At 45.9% G+C, this 24,771-nt stretch overlaps 2 protein-coding genes across 2 annotated transcripts in view; both read right to left on the bottom strand.

Moving 5' to 3' along the window:
* LOC147436857 (zinc transporter) overlaps positions 1 to 24,771 on the bottom strand; it is a 112,359-nt gene that overhangs the window by 11,210 nt on the left and 76,378 nt on the right. The gene's annotated exons all lie outside the window — the stretch shown is intronic.
* On the bottom strand, positions 20,814 to 24,495 carry LOC147436860 (uncharacterized). The gene is made up of 5 exons (XM_086485846.1): positions 22,309 to 24,495; positions 21,843 to 22,209; positions 21,591 to 21,752; positions 21,063 to 21,470; positions 20,814 to 20,885 (listed from the first exon to the last, which is right to left on the bottom strand). The coding sequence occupies exons 1-5, from the start codon at positions 22,857 to 22,859 to the stop codon at positions 20,814 to 20,816; spliced, it is 1,560 nt and encodes a 519-aa protein (XP_086341972.1). The 5' UTR covers positions 22,860 to 24,495.

Below are 24,771 nucleotides of genomic sequence, written 5' to 3'. Positions count from 1 at the left end.
TCGTCTTCTCCAAGCTCTGTGCGTTTCTCTGCAACCCTAATTCCAACAATTGGTATCAGAGCAGGTTACGTCCTCCCGGGCTTAGTTGCCAGTTGCTCCAGCATATGCTTGCTCATTTTCTCCGATTACAGTGAGGTTTGGCGACGTTCGCTCATTTCGGCCTTCGTTTCCACTTTAGGTAGTACTGCACAGGCTATTTCGTCATTTTGTGCAGAATTTTTGTCAGTGCCATTTTCTGCATTACAGGTGTCTTACAGTCTTCTGCGGTTTGTGCTATATAGCACGTGTTGTTCCCGCTTCGTTTCTCCTCTTTTCGGGCAGTTTTCACATCAGATGCGGCATTTACCATGGCTGACAACAACAAGATGTGTTCAAGATGTTTGCTGCTGAGGACAAGTTGGATGGGGACAATTACCCTATGTGGGCTTACATGATGCAACATGTTCTTGTGTCAAAGGGTGTCTGGAATATTGTGCAGGGCATTGATGTACGTCCTGGTTCTGAGGATGCAGGCGATGTTGAGGATGTTGCAGGTCTTGCTGCAAGGTATGCTGCTATTAGAGTTGTTTTGCCTACGGCGCCTACGGCAGAACAAGCTCGTTGGGATGTAAAGGATGCGCAGGCTCATGCATTGATTGTGTTGTCTGTGAAGCGCACAATTGTTCCTTACATCCGTTCAACAAAATCTGCAAAACAGGCTTGGGATATTTTGACTGGTCTTTATGCAAGTCGCAATGAGGCTAAAATTGCTTTGCTGCATAAAGAGCTGGAGTCGAAGATTATGCATGAGAAAGATGATTTGGACACTTTCCTTGCTAGTGTCAAGGATATCAATGAGCAACTTATTTCTGCAGGTGAAGTCATTTCAGACAGTTCCCTTGTGCAGGCTGTTCTTGATGCCTTACCAATTTCCTACCAGACTTTTGCTAGTACTTGGAGACTGATGATCCAAGGAAATCCTGAAGTTGTCAGGTTTGATGCATTATGCACATTGCTGTTGCAAGAGTCACTTTCCAGAAAAAACAGGACTAGGCAGCGTGCAGTTGAACAGGCTTATATTGCTTCTCAAAGAAAGGGTGGTAACAGCAGTGCAGCCACTTCTTATGGTTCTGCTGCGAGTGGCAAAACTTATGTTCCTAATGCTTCTGCTGGCAGCAATTTGTCTGGAAATTCTGGTGATAAGGGCAAAAAGAAGATGCGTTGCCATTATTGTAAAGCTAATGATCACTTGATCAAGTCGTGTCCTAAGTTGAAGGCCAAAGAGGCTAAGAAGAAAGAGGGTGGTTCCACTCCAAACGTTGGTTTCACTACAAATGCAGCCATTGTTGAGTCTTCTGTGAAAGGAGACTGTGATGCTGATGTTGATGCAGAATGGGATTTTAGCGCACAGTGCACTTACAATCCTGCTGTCCATGATGCATGCTTGTTAGTTGCTGCAGATTCACATGTGTGGTATTTCGACAGTGGTGCTACAAAGCAAATTACCTCACATCATGAATTGTTCACCTCTCTCGAGTCTGTCCCTCATGGGAATTCAGTCACTTGTGCCAACAATGCCTCTTATCCGGTTCATGGAGTTGGAAAGATTATACTTACTGCTGTAAATAGCAGTTCCTTCACACTTGTTGATGCACTTCATGTACCTGGGATCCATAAGAATCTCTTGTCTGTATCCGCACTTGCTAGACTTGGACTTGTAGTCAAATTTGTGGATGACAGATGTACAGTTCATGATCTCAGTTTTTTGGTGATGAAATTGTTGCATCTGGCGTTTTGTATCGTGGGCTGTATAAGCTCACTTTGTATGACAAGTGTGGACAAAATTTTGCAAATGCTGTTGCAGATTCAAGGGCTATTTCAGATGCAAAACTTTGGCATGCACGTTTTGGTCATCTGAATTTTGCCAGTTTGTTGCGTTTGCAGAAATCTGATATGGTTGCTTCTTTGCCGCCTCTTGAAGCACCTGTCAAACATGTTTGTGAAGGCTGTATTCTCGGTAAAATGCAGCATTCTAAGTTTCCAAAGGATGGTTCAGTTAGGGCCACATGCAAGTTGCAGCTTGTGCATAGTGATGTTTGTGGGCCCATGCAAACTCCGTCCTTGGGCAATTACCTATACTTCGTGACTTTCATTGATGATTACTCCAGGCATGCATGGGTATTTCCACTTAAAGCGAAGTCCGAAGTTTTTATGTGCTTCAAACAATTTCTGGCTATGGCTGAAAATGTCTCGAAATGTACTATGGACACCCTCCATTCCGATTGAGGAGGGGAGTATATGTCTCATGAATTTAATGCATTTTTGGCTAGTCGTGGGATAAAACACCAATGTACAGTGCCTTATACACCTCAACAAAATGGTGTTGCTAAGAGGAAAAACAGGTCACTTAAGGAAATGGCACGATGTATGGTCAAAAGTCAAGCTTTGCCGCATTCTTTTTGGCTTGAGGCCATCATGTGTGCCACTTATGTACTAAACAGGTGTCCTACGAAAGCTTTGCAGTCTATTACTCCATATGAAGCATGCCATGATAGAAAGCCTTCTATTGAGCACATGCATGTTTTTGGTTGTTTGGCATATGCTTTGGTGCCACAAACACAACGTAGAAAATTGGATGAAAAGGCTATCAAATGTATTTTTGTTGGTTATAGTGCTGAAAGCAAAGGTTACAGGTTGTATCATCCGCAAACAAAACGAATTTTGGTTTCACGAGATGTGTTTGTGGAAGATTCTGTTCAACCCTTGCTGTCATGTACTAGAGACAGCAATGTAAGCTCACAGGACATTTATGACACTTTGTTGCCTCTTTTCAGTGGTGGAAATACGAATGTAAGTTCCAATGAGGCAAATGTACAGCCTATGGGGGTTTTTGAAAATGTTACAGATCAGCCTATTACTGATGCAGATATACATGATGTACTTGATGAGGAAAGGGCTGAAAATGAGCAGGCTAGAGGTATGCAAAATGGCTGGTGCACACTTTGCGTGATAGTAAATTGGATGCACCTTTGTCTAGTCGAACTCGTTCACGCTCTCGCCATGCATCTTATGCATCAGATTGTTATGCTTTGGCTGTGTCTAGCTTACATGATGTTGAGGAGCCTCTGTCTTTTGATGAAGCACAGAATTCAGAAAATTGGATGGCTCCCATGCAATCAGAATATGATGCACTGATAGAAAATGACACATGGACTTTATGTGATTTGCCTCCTGGCAAAAAGGCCATTGGTACGAAGTGGGTTTACAAGTTGAAACGCAAGCCGGATGGTGAGATCGATTGCCATAAGGCTCGACTTGTTGCAAAAGGTTATGCACAGCAAAAAGGCATAGATTATGAAGAGACTTTTTCTCCCACTTGTCGTATGACTACTGTACGTTTTCTATGTGCATTGGCAGCTCATTTTGGTTGGGATGTACATCAATCAGACATTATTACTACTTTCTTGAATGGTGACATATTTGAGGAAGTTTATGTATCACAGCCTCGCGGTTTTGTCATAAAAGGACAAGAGGACAAAGTGTGCAAATGTAAGAAGGCTTTGTATGGGTTGAAGCAATCTCCTCGTGCTTGGTATGAGAAAGCTGACACTCATTTGGTTAAACGAGGCTTTCGTAACAGTCCAACAGAAAGCACATTGTATGTAAAGAGTGAGGATGATGTATTTCTCATTGTGGTTCTTTATGTTGATGATTTGCTGATCACTGGACCAAATGAGAGACATATTGCTGAATTTAAGGCTGATTTGAATGCTACTTTCAAGATGAAAGATTTGGGGCTGTTGCATCATTACTTGGGTATACAGTTTAAGCAGTGTGATGGTGGTATTGCTTTGTGTCAGAAAAGTTACATAGAGACATTGCTATGTAAGTTTGGACTTGAGGATTGCAAACCTATTGCCACTCCCATGGAAACAGGTTTGAAGTTGAGTCTACATGATGCTGGCGATCCTGCTGATGTCACTCTTTACCAAACTGTTGGTGGCTGCCTCATTTATGTATGCAACACGAGGCCAGATATTCAGTTTGCAGTCTCACAGGTCAGCAGATTTATGCATAGCCCAGGGTCTAAGCATTGGCAAGCTGTCAAGAGGATTTTCCGCTACCTTAGTGGCACTTTACATCTTGGCTTGTTTTATCCCAAGGGGGGATCATTGCCGCCACACTTACATGCTTTTTCGGACTCAGATTGGGTTGGTTGTTTTGACACGCGAGTGTCCACAAGTGGTTTTTGTTTCATGCTTGGCAGTTCATGTATATCATGGTTGAGCAAGAAGCTACCTACTGTGGCCACTTCGAGTTGTGAGGCTGAGTACAGGGCAGTCTTCACAGCTACGATTGAGTGTGTATGGCTCAAACGCCTTATGGCTGATTTGGGTGTTGGACAGGACACTGCCAACACTATCTACACTGACAGTCAGAGAGCATTGGCAGTTGCGAGGAACCCAGTTTTTCATGCTCACACAAAGCACATTGAGGTGCATTACCACTATGTCAGGGAGAGGCTCTCAGCAGGAGAGATCAGCTTGGCCTATGTGCCAACACAGGATAACCTTGCAGATCTTTTCACAAAGGCATTGTCTCGTGAGAAGCTTGAAGCTTTCCGCAAAGCTTTGGGCTTACTCCCCTTTGTGGACTGATAATGTCCTTAGGGCATGGCACTTCCCTTTACTCATGTACCAGCTCTCGTTCAACGCATCACTCCAGGGGGGATTTGTTACCATATACATGTGTTAGTGATGTGTGTGAACACACTAGGACCGCCGGGGCATTTTTTCCCTCTTTAGGAGGTTTTTTCCCCCGAGCATTGTATATACGCCCATCACTCTAGGGCTAGCTTTTTTTTCCATTGCACACTAAGTAATACACTCTCTATTGTGTGCCTTGAGCTTCCTTCGTCTTCTCCAAGCTGTGTGTGTTTCTCTGCAACCTTAATTCCAACACGGTCGCCAGAAAGGCCATTTCTATATGGGCGCCGATTATCGCCAAGATGCTCGACATAAGCGATTGTAGCATGCAATGTGGCAGGGTTAAATTTGTGGACATCATCTTGCAGGGAAGGCTCGAGCCCGTCAACAAAGCTATGTAGTTTGTCAGAGGGGCTAAGAGTTTCTATCTCAAGACTCAGTTTTTGAAACTCCAAGATATACGCGGCCAAGGAGCTTCTTTGGCTCAGGCGGCGGAGAGAAGACCAGGAGTAAAAATCCGCGTTTGCAGGCTCAAAAGCCTTGCAAAGGATGCGCCGGAATTTTTCCAATGTAGCGATTATCTTGCCATCTTTAACCCGTCGGCGCCACCAAAGGAATGCGGTATCCTTTAGTAGGAAGCTCGCCAAAGCAACCTTTTTACTTTCAATGAGATCTGTGTTCGCGAAATAAACATCCGTCTTGAAAAGCCAATGGTCTAGCACGCGCTTATTGGCAGCAGCGACCGTTGTATGGCTCCGGTAACTTTGCATCAATTTTCTTTTTCTGTGTTGTGCTTATTATTTTAAAAAGATATTTTAATTCTCGATTGTCTACCTCTGGTTCCGGAGCCTCGGCTTTTACTCTGCTACAGAGGAAACCAAATGTGTAGCCGGCTGGGTCCTTGAAGAAGAGAATGCTTGTAGGACGTCCAAACGGGATGTCGTTGATGCAAGACCGGTGGAAAGGGCCTGCTGGAGGATTGACATCTGCTCTCTCAGTTCGGCTATCAAATCTTCGGGTGGAACAGAGCACTACCTTCCTCAGACATTCTGATAGTTCAGAGGGAATATCTTGGAGAAGCTGGAGAGGTATGTAGGCCATAATGAGAGGAATTTGCTGTTGACACGGCGTCGAAATCCTCTAGGAACTCCGCTCCAAAATCGAATTCCTCCAAGAACTCCACTCCAAGATCTGAATTCTCTATATCTTCGACCTCGTTGACAGGAGGTGTGTCGTCTGGGATCAAAGGAGTATAATCGGGAATCCAGAGCTCGTTGTGAACCCGAACTAGAGGCTGCTGTGAGATGACATCGTTCACCGTATCGACCCGGCACTCCGTCACAGAATAGGCCAAATGAGGGTACTGCCTCAAAATGTGCTCGAAATGTGGCAAATGAAGAGGTTCGCATGTAACAAATATGTGCCACACCACCCTAACCTGGAATTGAGAGGCATTGCGATGTGTGACATACACCAGATAGTCCTTAGGCAAAGCTGCTAATGGTGGTGCAGGAACAGGACTAGGTGCACGAGTAGGTGCGGACACCGGAGTAGGTTCTAAAATAGGTACCGCCTCTGGAATAGGTGCGGGTTCGGGATTTAAGCAATTCAAAATTATAATCACTTCTGGTTCTTGTGCTGGTTCCGGTTCCGGCTCCGGGGTATCAGGAATGATAATAACTTCGGGTGCTGAGAGAGGGTACGCCGGTAATTCTGTGTCGAGAACCTCGTCTATGTACGAGACGTAGGGAAAAGTCGTCCAACGGTTCGCGTTGGCCATTGCAGAGGAGTGTACAGCACAGGGGAAAGGAGCGGCAGAGGACCAAAAGGGCCAGCGATGACTCTGTGTGAGAGAGGCGAAAAGCAATTTGCAACGCTTGCGAATTGGCATGGTTACGTATTGCTTGCTGGGTGATTTTACGCAAGTGGAAAATTGGCCAAGGGGTTTATTTAAGGGGTGCTTTCATATAGGCCCTTTAGTTATTGGGCTGGCCGGCCAGCGTTGCTGGTTTGGGCCGAAATACACCAGCGAAGCGTTAAGCTAATCAAAAAGGCAGCCAGCATGCAAAGAGGCAGCAATCGAAACGCTCCAACAGCACAAATGGGCAGCCAGCGTTTCATGAAAGGGCACGCGAAGCGGCGAGTCCATGAACGGCAAGAGGTACCACCATGCGAGGGCCATGTCCTTTCACAGGAAAGGATGCGAGCACATAAGCGCGAAGGGGTGTAACCCAACAAAGGGGTGCGGGCTGTTCGGGTACGCCGCACACACACACAAGGTTCTTCTGTCTCTTATTTTATTGAACTAAAATAAGAAAATCAAGTTACCTCATGCTCGCGAGGCTCACGACCTTCGGGTCTCGGGAAAAAAATTGCTCAAATACCACTGTAAGGATTCTAGTTACTAATCCTTAATCAAGTACTTAAACTCATGACTAAGATTTAAGAAACTTGAACTTGACTCAAAAGACTCTGTGTTTGATTTTTTGAAACTGTGATACAAGGGCTCCTTATATAGGAGACGAACAGGTACATATGAAAAAGTATGACCCTTCACGAAGAGACGCGTCCTTTAGGCGAACAGACACATCTATTCGATGAAGAGCTGCAACCATTGGTTAAAGGGGTATGACTAGTCGTTGAAGGAGTGTGCTTATTGGTGAAGAGGCATAACTTTAGAGCGAAGGGTTGTGACCATTCAAGAATAGGAGTCCTCCTCAGCTAGTCACACATCGCATCTGCATCTGTAATGAATATAGAAGTGTATTATTAATAACAAGTCACAATCGTGACAGATCTCCTAGCAACCGAGAAAGGTCTTGCCCCATGGGTCGGTAGGGGGGTAGAAGTGGAAGCAGTGGGGCTAGTAGGTGGGGAAGTGGGACAGGGGGAGCTGTGGGAAAGGGGGGGGGGGGAGGGGGGGGGGGGGGGGGGGGGGGGGGGGGGGGGGGGCGGCGGAAAAGGACTCAGGAGGAGGAGCTATCGGTGGTGAGGCTAGGTGGAGGGCGGAACTAGGGCCTCGTCTTGCTGAAGAGGATCAAACGATTCCCTGTGGGACGACTGCTATTGGCTCGGAGCCTCGCGACCACCCGGAGGGCCAAGCTGACATGGTGGCCCTTGTTGACGCCTGCCACGAACCTGCTACCAACCCTCCTCTGCCTGGGCCCCAAGCTCTGAGGGTGAAGTTGCCTGCGTACCCTGTGTTTCTGTCTCTTGATGGTGGCCAGCCTTAGAAGGTTGGGGCTGAGTCTGAGGTGAAGGTCGGGTCCTCCTCCGTGGACAGGCCTTCACAAGATGGCCAATTTGTCGACAAATGAAGCACTGATTCGGGAGGCCCGAATACTCCACACTCTGGCGGAAACAACCACTACTCACCCGAGGTAGTAGAATGACCTTCGGGAGGGTGTGGTGCGTCCCGAACAAGAACGCGTACTGAGGGTAAGCCATTTGCCTTGGCAACTACAGAGGATGCCGTACGAGGCGCCTCCAGGACAGTCCCAATCTCTGAGCCAATCCTGGACAAGAGAGGAAGGTACTCTCTCCTCATGCCGGGGAAGTAGACTGAAATGGGAAGGTCTGCCTCCTCGACAAGAACATCGGTAGCTGGGTCAAAACCATGGCGCCACTGTCGACAATGAGCTCGAGTTGCTCGGATGGCCAGAGGGCTCATCGCAATGACCTTGGACGCCATCTCGGGGGCCTCAAAATCTATCTAGTAATAGCCACGCCCGAGAAGCTGAACATCAAGGATCTTGCCCACCTCTACTAAAAGGCCGGCCTAGAAGAGATCATGCACCTCTCCTTTGCTACGTCGGTTGCCGATGATCTTGCAGATGATAGAAGTTTCCTGAAGGCGCTCCACCTTTGCTGCGAGGCTCGCTTGCTCTGTCAGCGAAAGAGCAAGTCGCATGGTGAGCTCTGCAGGGTCGGGCGAGGGGGCTTCTTGAGAGTCCCTCTGGGGTGAAGCATGAGCCTCCATCTACGTCTGTTGCTGTGATGGAAAGGGGAAGAGTGAAGAGTCAAGACAACCCTCTGAGAAACTCCGGCGAGTAGAGCAAAAAACACCACTGACGAGGCTAAACACAGCGAGGTCTTTAAAAGAAGGGGGGGGGGGGTGTGTGTAAATGGAAGGTGCACAAAGGGGCGTGGGCAGAAAGGGGGGACTGAGGATGGCGGGCTGAGGAGCTGAGGGGAGGCGGGCTGGGAGGATGGTGGGCTGAGGGCAGCGGGAGGGGTGGGGGGAGCAGCGCGGGAGTAGGAAGCGGAGGGGCGGGGCAGCACGGGCTGTGGGCAGGGCAACACGAAGAGGAAGAGGGTGGGCGAGCACAGCAAGCAACGAGCACTGGTTTTTCTATATTACACAATACTACATTGCATATGGGTTTTGTGCCATTGATAAGATGTTGGCCGCAAGTATCATTCAGCCCATTGAACACACACACAATGTATGCCCTTATTCCATATAAATATGACCTTGTATTAATGTATCATGTGGGGCTAGACATTGCCACCATAGCGGTCCCAACGGGCTCCATGTTGATGGAGGTAAGGCGGCACCATGGGAGTCGAGGGATGAGATAGGGTTCATCACACAAGAGGGAGGTAGGTAGGTGGGGACCTCGGCGTGCAGAGGCCAGCCGGTAGCGCGAAAGAGACGACATGCGCTTCAAGATAAATGACGTAGCAAGGTTAGGGTTCTGCAAAGGGCAGCACACAAGGTAAACACGATCGTGGCAGAGGGCAGGGGCTGTGGACAGCGGGCTGGATCTAGAGTGGGCACACCAGCCAACAGGCAAGTTCGCACAACAGAGGAGATGGGGAAGACGAGGTCGCGGCAGGTGCAAGTGACATCGCTACGCGAGCAGGATGCCATAGCTAGCGCTCTCTCTCTCTCTCTCTCTCTCTCTCTCTCTCTCTCTCTCTCTCTCTCTCTCTCTCTCTCTCTCTTATATATATATATATATATATATATATATATATATATATATATGCAGAGACCAGATCACGGTACCCCACTCTATTTGACAGGCCAGAGGTCTCATTACAGACAGTGATGACATCATTAGATCAGAGACTACTTGGGAGACTCTTGGTGGAGATACACCAGCATAGAGAGAGAGCCCTCCAGACCGGGGAAGGTGGAGGATCAAATAGGCAGACACACCTTACAGACTACTTCCAGGCTAGAGTACCCATGCAGCCACAGCCATCCACAAATCAGGGGATGACTTTGATACGAGCTGAGGAGGCCAGAGCTAGGCGGAGACCACGACTACCAAGATATCGCTCCAGGGCCTCTTTGACACACAGACGAGAGGTCCAGGCCATCAGGGATCGACATACAACATATATTCAGAGGAGGGCAAAGCAGACACTAGACATGGCGGGCATAGCCAGAGTCCTCACATCAGGCTCACGGATGTACCAGATACTACACCCTGCCATCACTACTGGATGGAGTTGATGTACCACACCACCCCCCTCCCTCCTCCCCTCACTCTCACTACACACATGCATGCCTCTTTATGTACACCGGATGTTTTGTTATTACCCGGTCACCCCACATCTGCACACCGGATGCTTTGTTATTACCCGGTCACTTACCACACTACACTTTGTACACCGGATGTCATTATTACCCGGTCATTCTGCACATACCAGATATCCAGAGGATATTCACATTTTTGTACATGGATCTGTCTCATAGGCCAGTTTTCTTTGGCCTTCTGAAGACGTAAATAAAATCTTTCTTTCTTTCTTTCTTTTCTCTCCCCCCCCCCCCCCCCCCCCCCCCCCCCCCCCCAACAACAAAAGAGCCACGTACCAAGCTATGGCTTTTTGATACTCTGGTTGCCTCAGCTATGCTATATGGAGTGAAAATATGGGGACCCTCAATAGATCATCATGGTCATCAGCATGGAAGTGCAGATAGGTGGCATTGGCCTCTCCATGATCCCCAAGATGATCAAGGTTAAGGAATCGGTTCCCCATGCGATCATCCGAGCCGAGCTGGTTGCCCCTCCTTTGGTGGTTGAGGCTCTTACAAGATCAGTGGCATTCATTCACAACTTATGGGCGCTCCCACGAGATCAAATATGCTCGGCTGGCCCTCAAGTCCTCCCGATACTTGACAGCATAGGGAGATACATCATGTTGGTATGCATAGATGGCAGCACAGTTTGAGCTACATGGTTTCTCTATGGACAAGCTCCCCCCCTTTCACTATTCTGTGTGTGTGTGTGTGTGTGTGTTACTTGGAGTTTGTCTACGATCGTACCTATTTTCAAGTAAGGGGACCCTATGGAGCCTGGGAACTACTGCACTATCATGATTGGACGCACATTGGCACGGTTGTACGCATACATCCTTGAGCAGCAGTTGAATAGATGGGTAGAGAGAGAGGGTGTACAGGCAACAGGATAGGCGGGTTTCAGGAGAGGTTTCTCTACTCTTGATCATATTCTGACACTCAGAGCCACTATTGAGGAGGGGAGATCACGCGAGAGATGGCTCTATTGTTGCTTTGTGGACTTCCGCAAAGCTTTCGATACAGTGCCCACAGCTAGATGTTGGGTTAAAGGCCTAAACAACCCCTTTTTGTACATTTTTATACTTTGTCCAGGTTCATATTGAACCTGGACACATTTTTTAAAGGTCACTTGTAATAAAAGTGGGAAAACCCAAAACTCACTTATTCAGTTTTCCCAAAAAACGTGAGCTCTCTCTCTCTCCCTCTTCGTTCTGCTAGCGCTTCCTTTTTGCAGCACAGTGCCTCCGCTTCAAGCCTCAAGGCCTGCACATCTTCGTGTGCTCTATCACTTGCACACACCGCCTCATCAACTCGTATCAGAGCCCAATTAGGGTTTGCTCCCAAACCTGCAAACGCTGAATTTCAGCCAAGGAGATCAACTTTCATGCGAGATTTTGCAATTTCGTCGCCAAAGGACTCGTCCCCGGACACTAGAGAGCTGAAATTAGGTCAAAATCAGCAAATTACAGGTTATGACAGCAAAATACAGGTTTTGCAAATGATGTATTAAGGTGTGGAACAATTTTGCTAAATCCCTGCGACCCCAAAAACACTGAAATTGCCGAAAAACAGGTCCTAAAACAGGTGTTTTCAGCAAATTTCAGATTTACACAGGTTTTTGCAAAGTGTTTTTATGATGCGACTACATTGAGGAAAGTGCAAATTGATGCAATCTACGCACGTTTGACAAATCTTGGCTATGTATGACCATTTGTGGCTCAATTTCATGCAATTTTGATGCTACAACAACTAAATTTGTTGTTTTCGAGCACAAATTCGCTCACTGAAATTTCCTGCGCATAAATTTCAGATATTGATTTTTATGCCCAAATCGACCTATTTTGCCCCAAATTGCTCTTGTGACCATTTGGAGTTGTACTGCATATCTCTGTGAGGCTATACTCCGGTTTTTGTGCATTTTGCCCAAAAATTCAGCGTATTAGTCCTCTTATTCGTGCAACTATGGCCTCATCTTCTTCGAATGTGAAGAATCTCTTCGAGATGAGGAGGTTCGATGGAACAGGCTTTGACCTTTGGAAAGACAGGATTCAGGGAATCCTATTTCTTAAGGATTGTGAAGGGGCACTTGAACAGGTAAAGCCACAGACTATGACGGATGAAGCATGGGTTAGTCTGAACAGGAAGGCTATTACATACATTAAAATGGCCATGACCGATGAGACAGTCATTGATGTGAAAGGTCTCACAAGAGCTTTTGATGTGTGGGAAAAGTTCAAGGGAATGTATGAGAATACAACGCCTATCAACTAAGTGCATTTGATGCGAAAACTTGTTGGCATGCAACTAGATGAGTCCAAGAGCGCTGCAAAGCACTTGTTGTTGTTCGCAAGCACTTTGTCGCAGTTACAGGATTCAGGCTTGCCCCCTTTTGATGATAAGCTGAAAGCTATCTTCTTGCTTATGACCTTACCTGAGTCATGGGAAACATTGCTGGTTTCATTGTCCAATAACCCCAATTTGACCTTTGATGGTGTTAGGGATTCTATCTTGAATGAGGAAATCAGGAGGAAAGCAAGTGGAGAGGGAGGCAGCTCTGCCAACATGGTTAGAGGCAGGACAGAAAAGAAGAATGCCTATGCACAAAGGAGTAAGAGTAAGAGTAGGAAAGGGGAAATGCCAGCAAAGGCAAAGGTAATGTGACTTGCTATCAGTGTGGCAGGAAAGGTCACAAGAAACCCGATTGCAGGTACTACAAAGCCGAGTTAGAACAGAAAAAGAATGGCGGAGACAAAAAGAAAGAGAAGAAGGAAGTCAAGACAGATGCACAGGATAGCTCAAAGGACAAAGAGAAGGCCAATGTGGCTTCTAGTGTTGTGATTGAGGAGCTGTCATATGTAGAGGACATCTTGTGTGCCACTTTGTCAGATGATGATGCTTATGACATTGATGCCTCTCTTAATGTTCATTCACAGGACATGCACATCACCAAGAGTGATCTTATTGATGCTTTGTTGACTGTCAATGATGCATTATCCCAGACTTGGATTGTTGATTCCGGTGCTTCATTTCATGTGACTCCTATCAAGGAGTGTTTCTCTACTTTTGATGCAGGCAAGCGTGGCCATGTATACCTTGCAAACAAATCATGCATGTTCCATTGAGGGTATTGGCACTGTGTATCTCTCCATAGATGGCACAAATGAGCTTGTCTTGCATAATGTTAGATATGTGCCGGGAATCAAAAAGAGTCTACTTTTTGTTGTTCAGATGGATATGCATGGTTACAGCATCTTGTTTGAGAGAGGATCATGGAAAATGACTAAAGGCTCAAAGGCTGATTGTAAAGGGCACAAAGAAAGGGACACTTTATTGCATGCATGGAAAGGCCGTTTTGGGCAAGTTTATTGCATTGGCTGAAATTAACTCTCACATGGAGTTGTGGCACAAGAGGCTTGGCCATATGAGCCAAAAGGGTCTTTCTAAACTTTGTACTTTGAACAAGCTTGATGCTAAAGGCACAAAGCTTGACTTTTGTAATGAATGTCAATATGGAAAGCAAGTAAAGCGTTCTTATTACTCTGGTGTCTCTCGTAAATCTTGTGTGCTTGATCTTGTACATTCTGATGTATGTAGCATGCCTACTAAGTCTATGGATGCTGCATGTTATTTTGTCTCCTTTGTTGATGATCATTCTAGGATTATTTGCTTAAGTCTAAGGATGAAACCTTTATTGCGTTTAAGAGATTTCATGCATTTGTGACCACCCAAACAGGTAGAAAGCTAAAATGCTTGCGTACGGACAATGGGGGGGAGTTCACAAGTGCTGAATTTAACAAGTTTTGTGAAAATTTGGGCATTAAGAGGGAGCTTACTGTGCCATACAGTCCCTCTTCTAATGGTGTGGCTGAAAGATTTAATAGGACAATTTGTGAGAGGGTGAGATGCATGCTATCCACAGCTAATCTCTCTCATGGATTTTGGGGAGAAGCTTTGAGAACTGCAGTGCATATATGCAATCGATCCCCTCACATGTCTTTGAAAGGTGACATCCCTGAAGAGGTTTGGTCTGGCAAACCTGCTTCATATGATCACCTACGCATTTTTGGTTGCGAAGCTTTTGTGCATGTTATACCTGAGTTGAGGAGTAAACTAGATGCGAAGTCCATTAAAGGCCTCTTCATGGGATATGGTGAAGAAGGAGAAATGGGCTACAGGATTTGGTTACCTCAGCTCAAAAGGGTTGTACGCAGCCGGGATATTGTTTTTAATGAGGCAAGGCTGCTTCAAAACAATTGTGCCTCAAAGCATGACCATAAAAGGGTGAAATTTTAGCATGACCAGCCACCTATTAGGCCTTTTTGACCCTCAGGATGCACCACAAATGGCTGAAAATGTAGATGATCCAGTGGTGTTTGAGCCGGATGATGTTGGACAGCAAATTGAGGCTCCTGAAGGGCATTTTGCAGCCACGAAACAATGCCGAAAATGGTGCTGAAAATGATGTACAGCAGCCCATTGTTGATGATTTTATTATGCCACCTGATGTAGACCCATTACCGGATAATGTGGATCATTAGGTGAGGCGGTCTACTCGTCCAAGACGGACTGTGAGCAGATATGTTCCCTCTTTGCATTACATTATGTTGACAGATGAGGGAGAGCCTCTTACGTATAAAGAGGCAAAGACGTGTGAGTCAAGCAGTAAGTGGGAGCTTGCAATGCAAGAGGAAATGAAATCCTTGTATGCAAATGATACTTGGGATCTTGTGCCATTGCCTAAAGGGAGAAAGGCTCTTCCTAACAAATGGGTATACAAGATTAAGATTGTGGATGAAAAACCCAAGTACAAGGCAAGATTGGTTGCAAAAGGATATGCACAGAAAGAAGGAAATGATTTTCAAGAAATCTTTTCTCCCGTTGTAAAGCTTACAACTTTACGTGTCCTTTTTGCTCTCGTTGCGGTGCTTGATTTAGAATTGAATCAAATGGATGTGGAGACAGCGGTTTTTCATGGTGACATTGAAGAGGACATATACATGAAACAACCTGAAGGTTTTGTAGTTCCTACAGGTGAGGAACTTGTATGCAAACTGAAAAGGGCTTTGTATGGTTTGAGACAATCATCACGGCAGTGGTATAAGAAGTTTGACACTTTTATGCTGTCTCAAGGCTTTAAACGCAGCCATGCAGAACATTGTTTGTATACGAAAAGGGATGACGATGGTAGTCCCATCATACTTGTTCTCTATGTTGATGACAGCTGCTTGCCGGGAAACATAAGACTAGTCTTGATGCTCTGAAACGTAAGCTAAATTCAACATTTGCTATGAAGGATTTGGGTGATGCAGAGCATATTTTGGGCATGCGTATTAAAAGAGATAGAAAGCTGAAATTGTTGTTTTTATCTCAAGAAAGGTACATTGCAAAAGTACTTGACAGGTTTAATATGGCTGATGCTAAGCCTCTTGGAGTACCTTTACCTCCATACACTAAGCTTAGCAAAGCAAATTGCCCAAAGGATGAGGTGGCATTGAAAGCAATGAAGGGAATCCCTTATGCATCAGCTTGTGGTTCTCTTATGTATGCTATGGTTGCCACTCGTCCTGACATTGCTTATGCACTGGGAGTTGTTAGTCGATACATGTCGAATCCTGGCAAAGCGCATTGGGAAGCTGTCAAATGCATTTTGAGATATTTGAAAGGTAGACAATCAAAGTGTATCTGTTATGGCAAAAGTGACTTAAAGTTGCAGGGATATTGTGATGCAGACATGGCAGGTGACATGGATACCAAGAAATCTACCAGTGGATATGTATTTGCCATTGCTGGAGGTACAGTCTCTTGGTGTTCTAGGTTACAGAAAATTGTGGCATTGAGTACTACTGAGGCTAATATATATTTCAGCCACAGAGGCTTCAAAAGAGGCCATTTGGTTGGGCAGACTTGCAAAAGAACTTGGCATGCCTCCCGTGTTGGGTTGTGATAGCCAGAGTGCTGTCTATTTAGCCAAAAATGCCATGTTTCATGAGCGTACCAAACACATAGATGTGCGGTACCACTTCATACGACAGGTATTGCAGGATGATCTAGTCAGCTTGACTAAGATCCATACATAGGATAACCCTGCAGATGTTCTCACCAAGAGTCTTGCTAAGGCTCAACATGAGCATTGCATACAGCTGGTGGGAGTTGGTTAACTTAAAGGCGTCATTTATGCCTTTAAGTGGGAGGTTGTTGGGTTAAAGGCCTAAACAACCCCTTTTTGTACATTTTTATACTTTGTTCAGGTTCATATTGAACCTGGACACATTTTTTAAAGGTCACTTATAATAAAAGTGGGAAAACCCAAAACTCACTTATTGAGTTTTCCCCAAAAACGTGAGCTCTCTCTCTCCCTCTTCGTTCTGCTAGCGCTTCCCTTCTGCAGCACAGTGCCTCCGCTTCAAGCCTCAAGGCCTGCACATCTTCACATGCTCTATCACTTGCACACACCGCCGCGTGCTCATCACTAGATTGATGTGCAGACTACAAGAGATGGGGGTACCCAAAGAGTTGATTCGGGGGATCATGGCTCTATACAAGTTAGTAGTGGGGCACGTACGCACTCCAGAGGGTATTTTTCTGATTTGGTTCACTCCACTATTGGGGTGAAACAGGGTTGCCCGCTATCTCCTACATTATTTGGCATGTATGTGGATGAGGTTGTTGACTACATTGAGAGGGATGGTGATAGAGGAGCACAGCTGGCAGGGACATGGATCTCATTATTGTTATATGTTGATGATACTGTGTTGATTTCCGACTCCCCGGAGGGAATGCAATGTCATTTAGCTGCTTTGTACACATTTGCTCACGATAGTGGATTGTCTGTTAACTTGGGGAAACCAAGGTTATGGTGTTTAACACCACACCACAGTGGGTCAGGAGGTCAGCACCTACTTTTACATATGGCCAGGAGATGGTGGAGTATACAGATGCATACACCTATCTTGGGGTAGTCTTACAGAGGACCGGCGTTTTCATTGAGGAGAACAACAGAGACTAGATTGACAAGAGCTTATGCAGCCTTAGGAGGTTTGGAGAAGATGTGTTCGCAGGTTCAGTTTCAAGAACCTCGAACAAAGCTGTGGCTTTTTGACACTCTAGTGGCTTCAGCTATGCTCTATGGGGTTTAGATTTGGAGGCCCTCACAGGACCACCAGGGCAGATCTGGTAGCACTGATGAATGGAGTTGTATAGAGAGGCCTCTAGTCTCTATGATCTCTCGGATGATTCGGACTAAGGCCTCAGTGCCACATGAGATTATTCGAGCTGAGCTACCTGTCCCCTTCTCTCGTAGTTGAGGCCCTTACTAGATCAGTTTCCTTCATGCATGATTTATGGGACCTTCCCAGAGACAGATATGCTCAGCTTGCCCTTGAGTCATCCCGACACAGCATGTTGGTATGGGCAGATGACATCATGCTTTCAGTCACATGCTTCAGCATGGATAGACTGTCTCCATTCCAGTACTCCTTGGATGCGCCCTCCCTTTCTCTCACACGGACAGAGACCACTAGACTTTTACGTCAGGTTTTGATTCAACTAGATACCAGAAGCACAGGGATACAGGCGGTACAAGAGTTGGGCACGAAGATGGCTTTCTATAGAGAGCATCTCCTCCAGCTAACAGAGGATGGATATGTGATCAAACCGGCCTATATGGACACTCATTAAACCTATGGAATACGATGTGCTATTGGTCAAATGCCCACATCATGCATCAGCTAGAGATTGAGACTGGCAGATTTAGGAGAGTACCAGCAGAACCCAAGATATGCCAGTTGTGTCATATAGAGCCAGAGGCAAAGTTACATCACATTTGTCATTGTCCAGTATACCTAGATGAATCTAGGATAAGCCCAAATTCACCCTTAAAGGAAAGTGCAAGGTATAGACCCATGGTAGTCACCCACAAGACAATATAACCATCAGCTCCATCATGCATAGTTAATCCCCACTAACGTCGTCAGTGCCCAATAGTGGGTGTAGAACTAGGTACTAACATATGCTCTCAAACACAACACACACCACACGCGCATACACATGAGCATACATCAACACAAAGTTAAGTGTACCGAGTTTCTGTCACGACTCTGGAGATCAAGGGCAGACTCAGCCATAATGAAGCCTAGCACTAAAAGAAGCATTAAATCGGAAAAATTAGCACAACAATGAGGTAGTTGATAGGGCATGTGCACCACAAAAGATAGAAAGAATTAGCACAATATCAACTGGTCGTAACTCAAACGAAAACTTCACAATGTGAAGTCTGCATGTCCGCTATACGACTAAAACATATACCTAGATGAATCCAGGATAAGCCCAGATTCACCCTTGAAGGAAAGTGCAAGGTATAGACCCATGGTAGTCACCCACAAGACAATATAACCATCAGCTACATCATGCATAGTATTGACTAAATACCACGACATCCCCACTAACGTCGTCAGTGCCCAATAGTGGGTGTAGAACTAGGTAGTAACATATGCTCCCCAACACCACACACACCACGCGCACACACACGAGCATACATCAACACAAAGTTCAGCGTACTGAGTTTCTGTCATTGTCCAGTATACTATGAGATAAGAGGCCACTTTCACTGTCTATTCAGAGAGGGCTTTGGACCGTTGGCTAGAGTCATGAGATATCAGGATCAGAGATGCCTCGGGTTGTTTTGGCTAGAGCTGCGCAGACACACGGAGAGTCTATTGAGGAAACAAGGTAGTGGGAGACATTCATAGAGGGAGATCACTGACTTCTTAATAACATTTCATTTCATCTCTCTCATCTCTCTCTCTCTCTCTCTCTCTGGGAGATGACCTTACATTGGCACAAGTGGCACACATGCAAGAGTTGATGCCAGAGATCAGGGCAGCAAGAGAAAAGGGGAAAATCGCCTTTTATAGAGGAGGGAAAGTAGTGGTTCTGGAAAAGCGCTCATCATGACGGTGCGAGACCTATGGGGCGACGCTCCGGATAGCGACGTGGAATTGTAATGGATCATATAGGCTAGATGTAGGTGCATTTGAAGACAGCTTTAGGGACAGAGACATAGTTTTCTACTCAGAGACACACCAGATACCGGGACAGCTTATGCCACATGTGAAGGGGTATTTATGGGAAACAGTTGGTCGACCAGACAAGAGATCTCTACGAGGTAGCCGGGGTTCGGGAGGAGTAGCAGTCTTATTTAAAGAGGAGCTGAAACCACTACTACAGATTATCAAGAAAGATGAACAAGCAAGTTATATGTGGGAGAGAATGAGAGCCAAGACAGGTAGATTTCTATATATCGCTATATGCTACTTCCCTCCAAGTACATCAGTCTACTCCTCACCTAAAGGACAGTCCCCTTTCTCCATATTGAATAATGACATATGGGAGTTCTCTAGAGATGGAGACATCGTTCTCTTAGGAGACTTTAATGCCAGAACGGCCAACTCTCAAGCAGTATTCTATGATACTTCTGAGGAAATGCTCAGAGAAGTGGATTTATCACAGGAGGGGCTTACTAGAAACTCACACGATAAAGAACACACTGAATATGGGAGACATCTCATGGAAATGGCAACTACACATGGTTTGGCCATACTTAATGGTCTAGAGAATTTCCCTTTATCTGGGGGATTCACATGCTTCCCGCACAAGCATGGGGCCAGTACAGTGGATTATGTCATGACTTCACCAAGCTTTATTTCTAGTATCGAGGACTTTAAGGTGGGACCCAGACCGGTTGGGATTGCAGTGGATCATGCTCTCTTGACCTTATCAATCTCCTTCCAATACAATGCCTCTCAAGTACAAAGGAAGAAGACACACACAAGATATACTTTCATGCCAGAGACTGATTCAGTCTATGTGGAAACGATCTATAATAGGATGTGGGCAGCCGAGCCAGTATATACTGTAGAGGAGATTACTTCTCAGCTAACAGAGATACTACATGGAGCAGCACAAGAGGCATACCCACATACTCAGCCTGATCAGAAGAGAGGATCTGGGAACATGCCTCAAAACAGTTGGTACGACGAGGAATGCAGAGAGACGAGAACCCAGGTCCAGAAAGAGCTTACACTTGGGATCATCACATATAAGCAGTCTCGGATTGCTCTTCGGCGTATAGTACGTCGCAAGAAAAGGGCATTTTTAGCCAAACTCGAGAAGGATTTATATCAGCTCTTCTTGAGTCAGGACTCACATGAGGCCTGGCGTTTATTTCACGAGCACTCATCGCCTCCAACAATTACTTCTCCTGAGATTGGGGGTCAATATGTAACATCATTATATACGGTATCTGCACAGACTCTATTACCAGATCCGCTAGAGCCATGCCCTCATAGTAGTCTCGTACAATCCCGTACGTTTTGCACGCGTACGATGATGTGCGGTACTAAACGAACTAAAAAAAATTATGATGTACGATGACGTTATGTACGTTCAAATTTAAAAAAACAAATAATTCTCAAGTCTAAGGGCCTAAGGCTTAGGCCTTAATACTTACTTATAGAAACTTGACATTTGTATAGATTACAAGTTAGTAGTTACAATACTACATAGTACATAGTACAATGTAAAGAGTCAAGACTCAAAGACTAAAGAGAATGAGCATTACATAAACCAAAATGATCATTGAAATTTGATAAGTAGAGACCAAGTGGCAAGGGCTACAAAGTACTCAAAAAGTGGCAAGGGATACAAAAAAGTGGGGGGACCAAGTGGCAAGGGCTACAAAGTACTCAAAAAGTGACACACCATAATAGAGAGACTAAATAGTAAAGTCACTAGTCACTAGTGCTCTCATCATCTTCCTCATCTTCCTCTTCTGAGCCTTGCTCATCAACATCATCCTCTTCCTCACAAGAGTCGAAGGATGACGGCTCATAATCTCCATCACTAATGAGGTTGCCTTCATCATCATACTCTGGCTCTCGAGGCTCTCTATCCTCCATAGTGATGGCCGCCGCACAAGAGCCGCTTCCGGAGCCTCGCCGCACATAGGTCCTAGGAGCCTCCGTGGGTGTTGTTGATGCTTTGCCTCTACCTCTTGTAGCCCTGGCACCTCTGTCTCTTGTAGCCGATGTAACTCCATGGATGACGACCTTCTTGCGTGATCGTGTGCGAGAAACCCGGCGATCAATCTCCTCAAGCTCCAAGTAGAGCTCACGAAAAATCATTTGCTCCTCAGGGTCTTGCTCTTTATTGACACTCTTTAGAGTGTCAATGGTAAGTGTGAGCTCATCCACGTTGACCTATTTGACATTTACAGCATTGGACAATGAAAACATAATTAGTATATTCAAACTAATTAAAGACTAAACTCTAGAGTATAGAAAATGGAGTGAGTAGTGATTATAATTTATAATTTATACCTGTCGAGCCATAGGCATCTCATGCATAGAGCGCAACATGCGTAAGTTGGAGCGACAATAGATAAGTCGCTCTAATTGCTTCGTTGAGAGCTTGTTTCGGATTTTGGTGTGGATGAGGGAGTATGCGGACCAATTACGCTCACATGCTCCCGATGAGCAATCCTAAAACACATCAAGAGAGGCATAAGCTATAAGAGACAATAGTTGAAGAGATTAAGCATAAAATGTAAAAGGTTGAGGCTTGTCGCTTACTTGGCCAAGAACCCTCAAAGCAAGTCGTTTGAGAGTAGGCAATTGATAGCCAAAGCTCTCCCACCAAAATAAAGGCTTCACCAAGGATTGCCGCTTCCAACACAAGTTGGAAGTAAATGCGGTGCCTCGTTGGTCGCTATAGTTGATTACCTCTTGGAGAAATGCTCCAATGTCCTCTTCTTTTAGCACCTTAAAGAGGTAATTGTTGCGCTCCTCAATAAGCTCTTGATTTGCAAAGAGTTCGGGCTTCTTGTAAGCCGGATGCAAGAGAGCCGCAAAGTAATGGATAGGTCTCTTCATCCAATCCCACCGCTTTGTGATTAGGAGGAGAATGTCGTCTCTCTTGGGAGAGTCCTCGAGGTAATCACTACAAGAAGAGAGAGGAAATGTACTAAGTAGAGAAACAAGCATGTAGAATTTAAATATATAGAGAATGACATATGTAATAATAAATATGTAGTTATACCGTGTTCCATCGGGAGCCCCATCTAGGATTGTAGACTTCTCAATCTCCTTGTAAGCTTCCTCCATGAATTGCCATAGAAGCCCAATAGTTGCCCCTTCCATGTCGGTCATGCGGAGAGCCTTGTACAAGGGCAAGATCGCAACGACAAGACCCTTAATTTCTTGCCAAAACTCCTCCCGCAAGCAAAGCCATTGGATGGCTTTTGCATCTTGTTGGGAAGCGGCGGACTCTCCATTCATCCACTCCTTAAACTCATCGGAGACCATGGTCTTTTGTATTTTGTTTTGCACATCATAGAGCCGCTCTAAAAGTAGCCACATGGCGGCAAAGCGAGTGGCCGATGGCTTCTTCAACTCAAGGTCGGAGTAGGTGCGGTAAATGGCAAGCACCCTCACTTTGCCATTGATGAAATTGATGATGGAGAGTGCTTGGTTGAGGATATCTTTCACCCAACCTAGCTCCCCTATGTCTTCAAAGAGAAGGTCAAGGCAATGAGAGGCACATGGAGTCCATACTATGGATGGAAATTCCTTCTCTAGCCTCTTACTCATTGCCTTGCAATTTGAATCATTGTCGGTAATCACTTGCACGACATGCTCTGCACCAACCTACACAAGAGGCATTTGTGACAAGAAGAGTTAAAACTTAAAAATTAAAACATAGGACTCATTGGCAATTGCTCAAGACATAAAGGCTCGATTTACGGTTTTACCTCAATAATGGCTTGGCGAATGTGCTTCCAAATGAATGCCCCGGTCACTTTCTTCCCTCTCGAACCCGCATCCACCGCCCGTAAGAAGTACGTGCCAAGAGGACAAGAAACAAGAATGTTGATGATGCCCCTCTTCTTGCGGTCGCTCCATTAGTCGGAGAGGATAGAGCATCCATACTTTGCCCAACCCGCACGTACGGGCTCAAGTGACTTGTCAATCCTTGCCCTCTCTTCATCAAGCTTCTTTGTTCTCATGTCATGGTATGACACACCCGTCCACCCTTCGCATGGACCAACCGCCGCAATTGCTATGATCATCCTCTTCCATCGCTCCAACCGAAGAATGTTGAAGGAGAGATTGCATTCAATCACCGTGCGGGCAATCTCTATTTCCGCGATTCTTTGTCTCTCCTTGAGGAAAGACAAGGGGCCGGAGCATCCACCCACCGATTTCGCAAGAGAAGTTTGCTTTGCCGTCTTCGGAGGCCGGCCGCCATCACTTGAAGACCCCTTGGACTTCTTGGACTTCTTGGAGGAGGCACTACCATCACATGAGGCCGCGGTGGCACCGGTAGCCATGGACATAGTTGGAGAGGCCTCTTCCTCCGAATCGGAGCTATCAACATCCGGCGACACGAACTCATCCGAGGTGACTCTACCCTTGCGTGTCTTCAATGGAAGATACTTTCTCTTGCATTCCGCAAGGATATCTTCGGGGATATTAGGACATGGCCCCGCTTGTCCTCCTATCTTTGTCAAGTGGATGATGAGACGGGTGACGGAAGAGGTCATAGCTTTTGGGCAATATTTGCACCACCACTTGCAAGAGTTTTGCTTGCCCCCCACCCGCTCAAAATATCGGCAATGCTTCTCAAAGGCTTCATGAAGAGGAGGCGGCATTATGTAGTATGTAGCTAGTAGCTACTAGTATGATGTACGATGTATCAATAGATTAGAGAGAGAGAGAGAGAGAGAGAGAGAGAGAGAGAGAGAGACCCAAGGAAGCTTGAAGGAGAGACCCGTCACGGTGTCACCCAAGGGACCTTGAAGGAGAGAGATGGTAGACCCAATGGAGACTCGAGAGCTTGAGAGCTTGAAGCTTCAATGGAAGCACATGGAGATGAGAGGGTAGAGCATTGAGAGGCTTAGGGCTAAAGCTTGTAGCTTGTAGTTGTAGGTTGTGTTGGATAACAAAGGGGAAGGGTTGCTTAAATAGGAGAGGAAGAGCATGTGAGGCTTGACATTTGAGCAATGGGCATTGGCCCTTGGGCAATAAGCATGGCAATGTGCCAATGGCCCATGGGCAATAAGCATGGCATTTGGCTTCAAAACTGCCCGCAAACGGCTCCAAAAGGCCTATAAACTGGACGTTGCAAAACGGTCAAAATGCTGCCAACGGTCATAAACTGCCGAAAAAAACAGGCCGGACGGAACGAACGGAACGAACGGGACGGGTCCGGCCGGACGGAACGAGAGGTTCCGTTCGACGTACGAAAACTACCCTGCATGCCCTGCTACCAGTACCTTCTTTACTACGGAAATGGTGGAAAAAGTCATTGATAAGATGAAGACAAGAAGAGCATATGATCATGAGGGTTTAGTAGCAGAACATCTGATCCATGCAAAGGATCTACTTTCAGAGTCCTTGCTCGTCTGTTTAATCGGGTCATGTGTGAAGGATTACCTGAATCTTGGAAATTATCTACTATCGTACCTATTTTCGAGTCAGGGGATCCTATGATACTTGGGAA

Source organism: Adiantum capillus-veneris, chromosome 17 (assembly GCF_014529385.1).
Source record: "Adiantum capillus-veneris isolate H3 chromosome 17, ASM1452938v2, whole genome shotgun sequence".
Taxonomy (NCBI): Eukaryota; Viridiplantae; Streptophyta; class Polypodiopsida; order Polypodiales; family Pteridaceae; genus Adiantum; species Adiantum capillus-veneris.
Note: the sequence above shows the minus strand (reverse complement) of the source record. Positions and strands in the feature narration are given on the sequence as shown.

What these genes read in the sequence shown, in the direction of transcription:
- LOC147436860 (XM_086485846.1), bottom strand. Translation starts at nt 22,859, where the DNA reads ATGAGTAAGAGGCTAGAGAAGGAATTTCCATCCATAGTATGGACTCCA. An exon ending in AGATGCCTATGGCTCGACAG is followed by an intron (nt 21,471 to 21,590) that starts GTATAAATTATA and finishes AATGTCAAATAG; the next exon opens with GTCAACGTGGATGAGCTCAC. An exon ending in CTTGTGAGGAAGAGGATGAT is followed by an intron (nt 20,886 to 21,062) that starts GTTGATGAGCAA and finishes AGTACTTTGTAG; the next exon opens with CCCTTGCCACTTGGTCTCTA.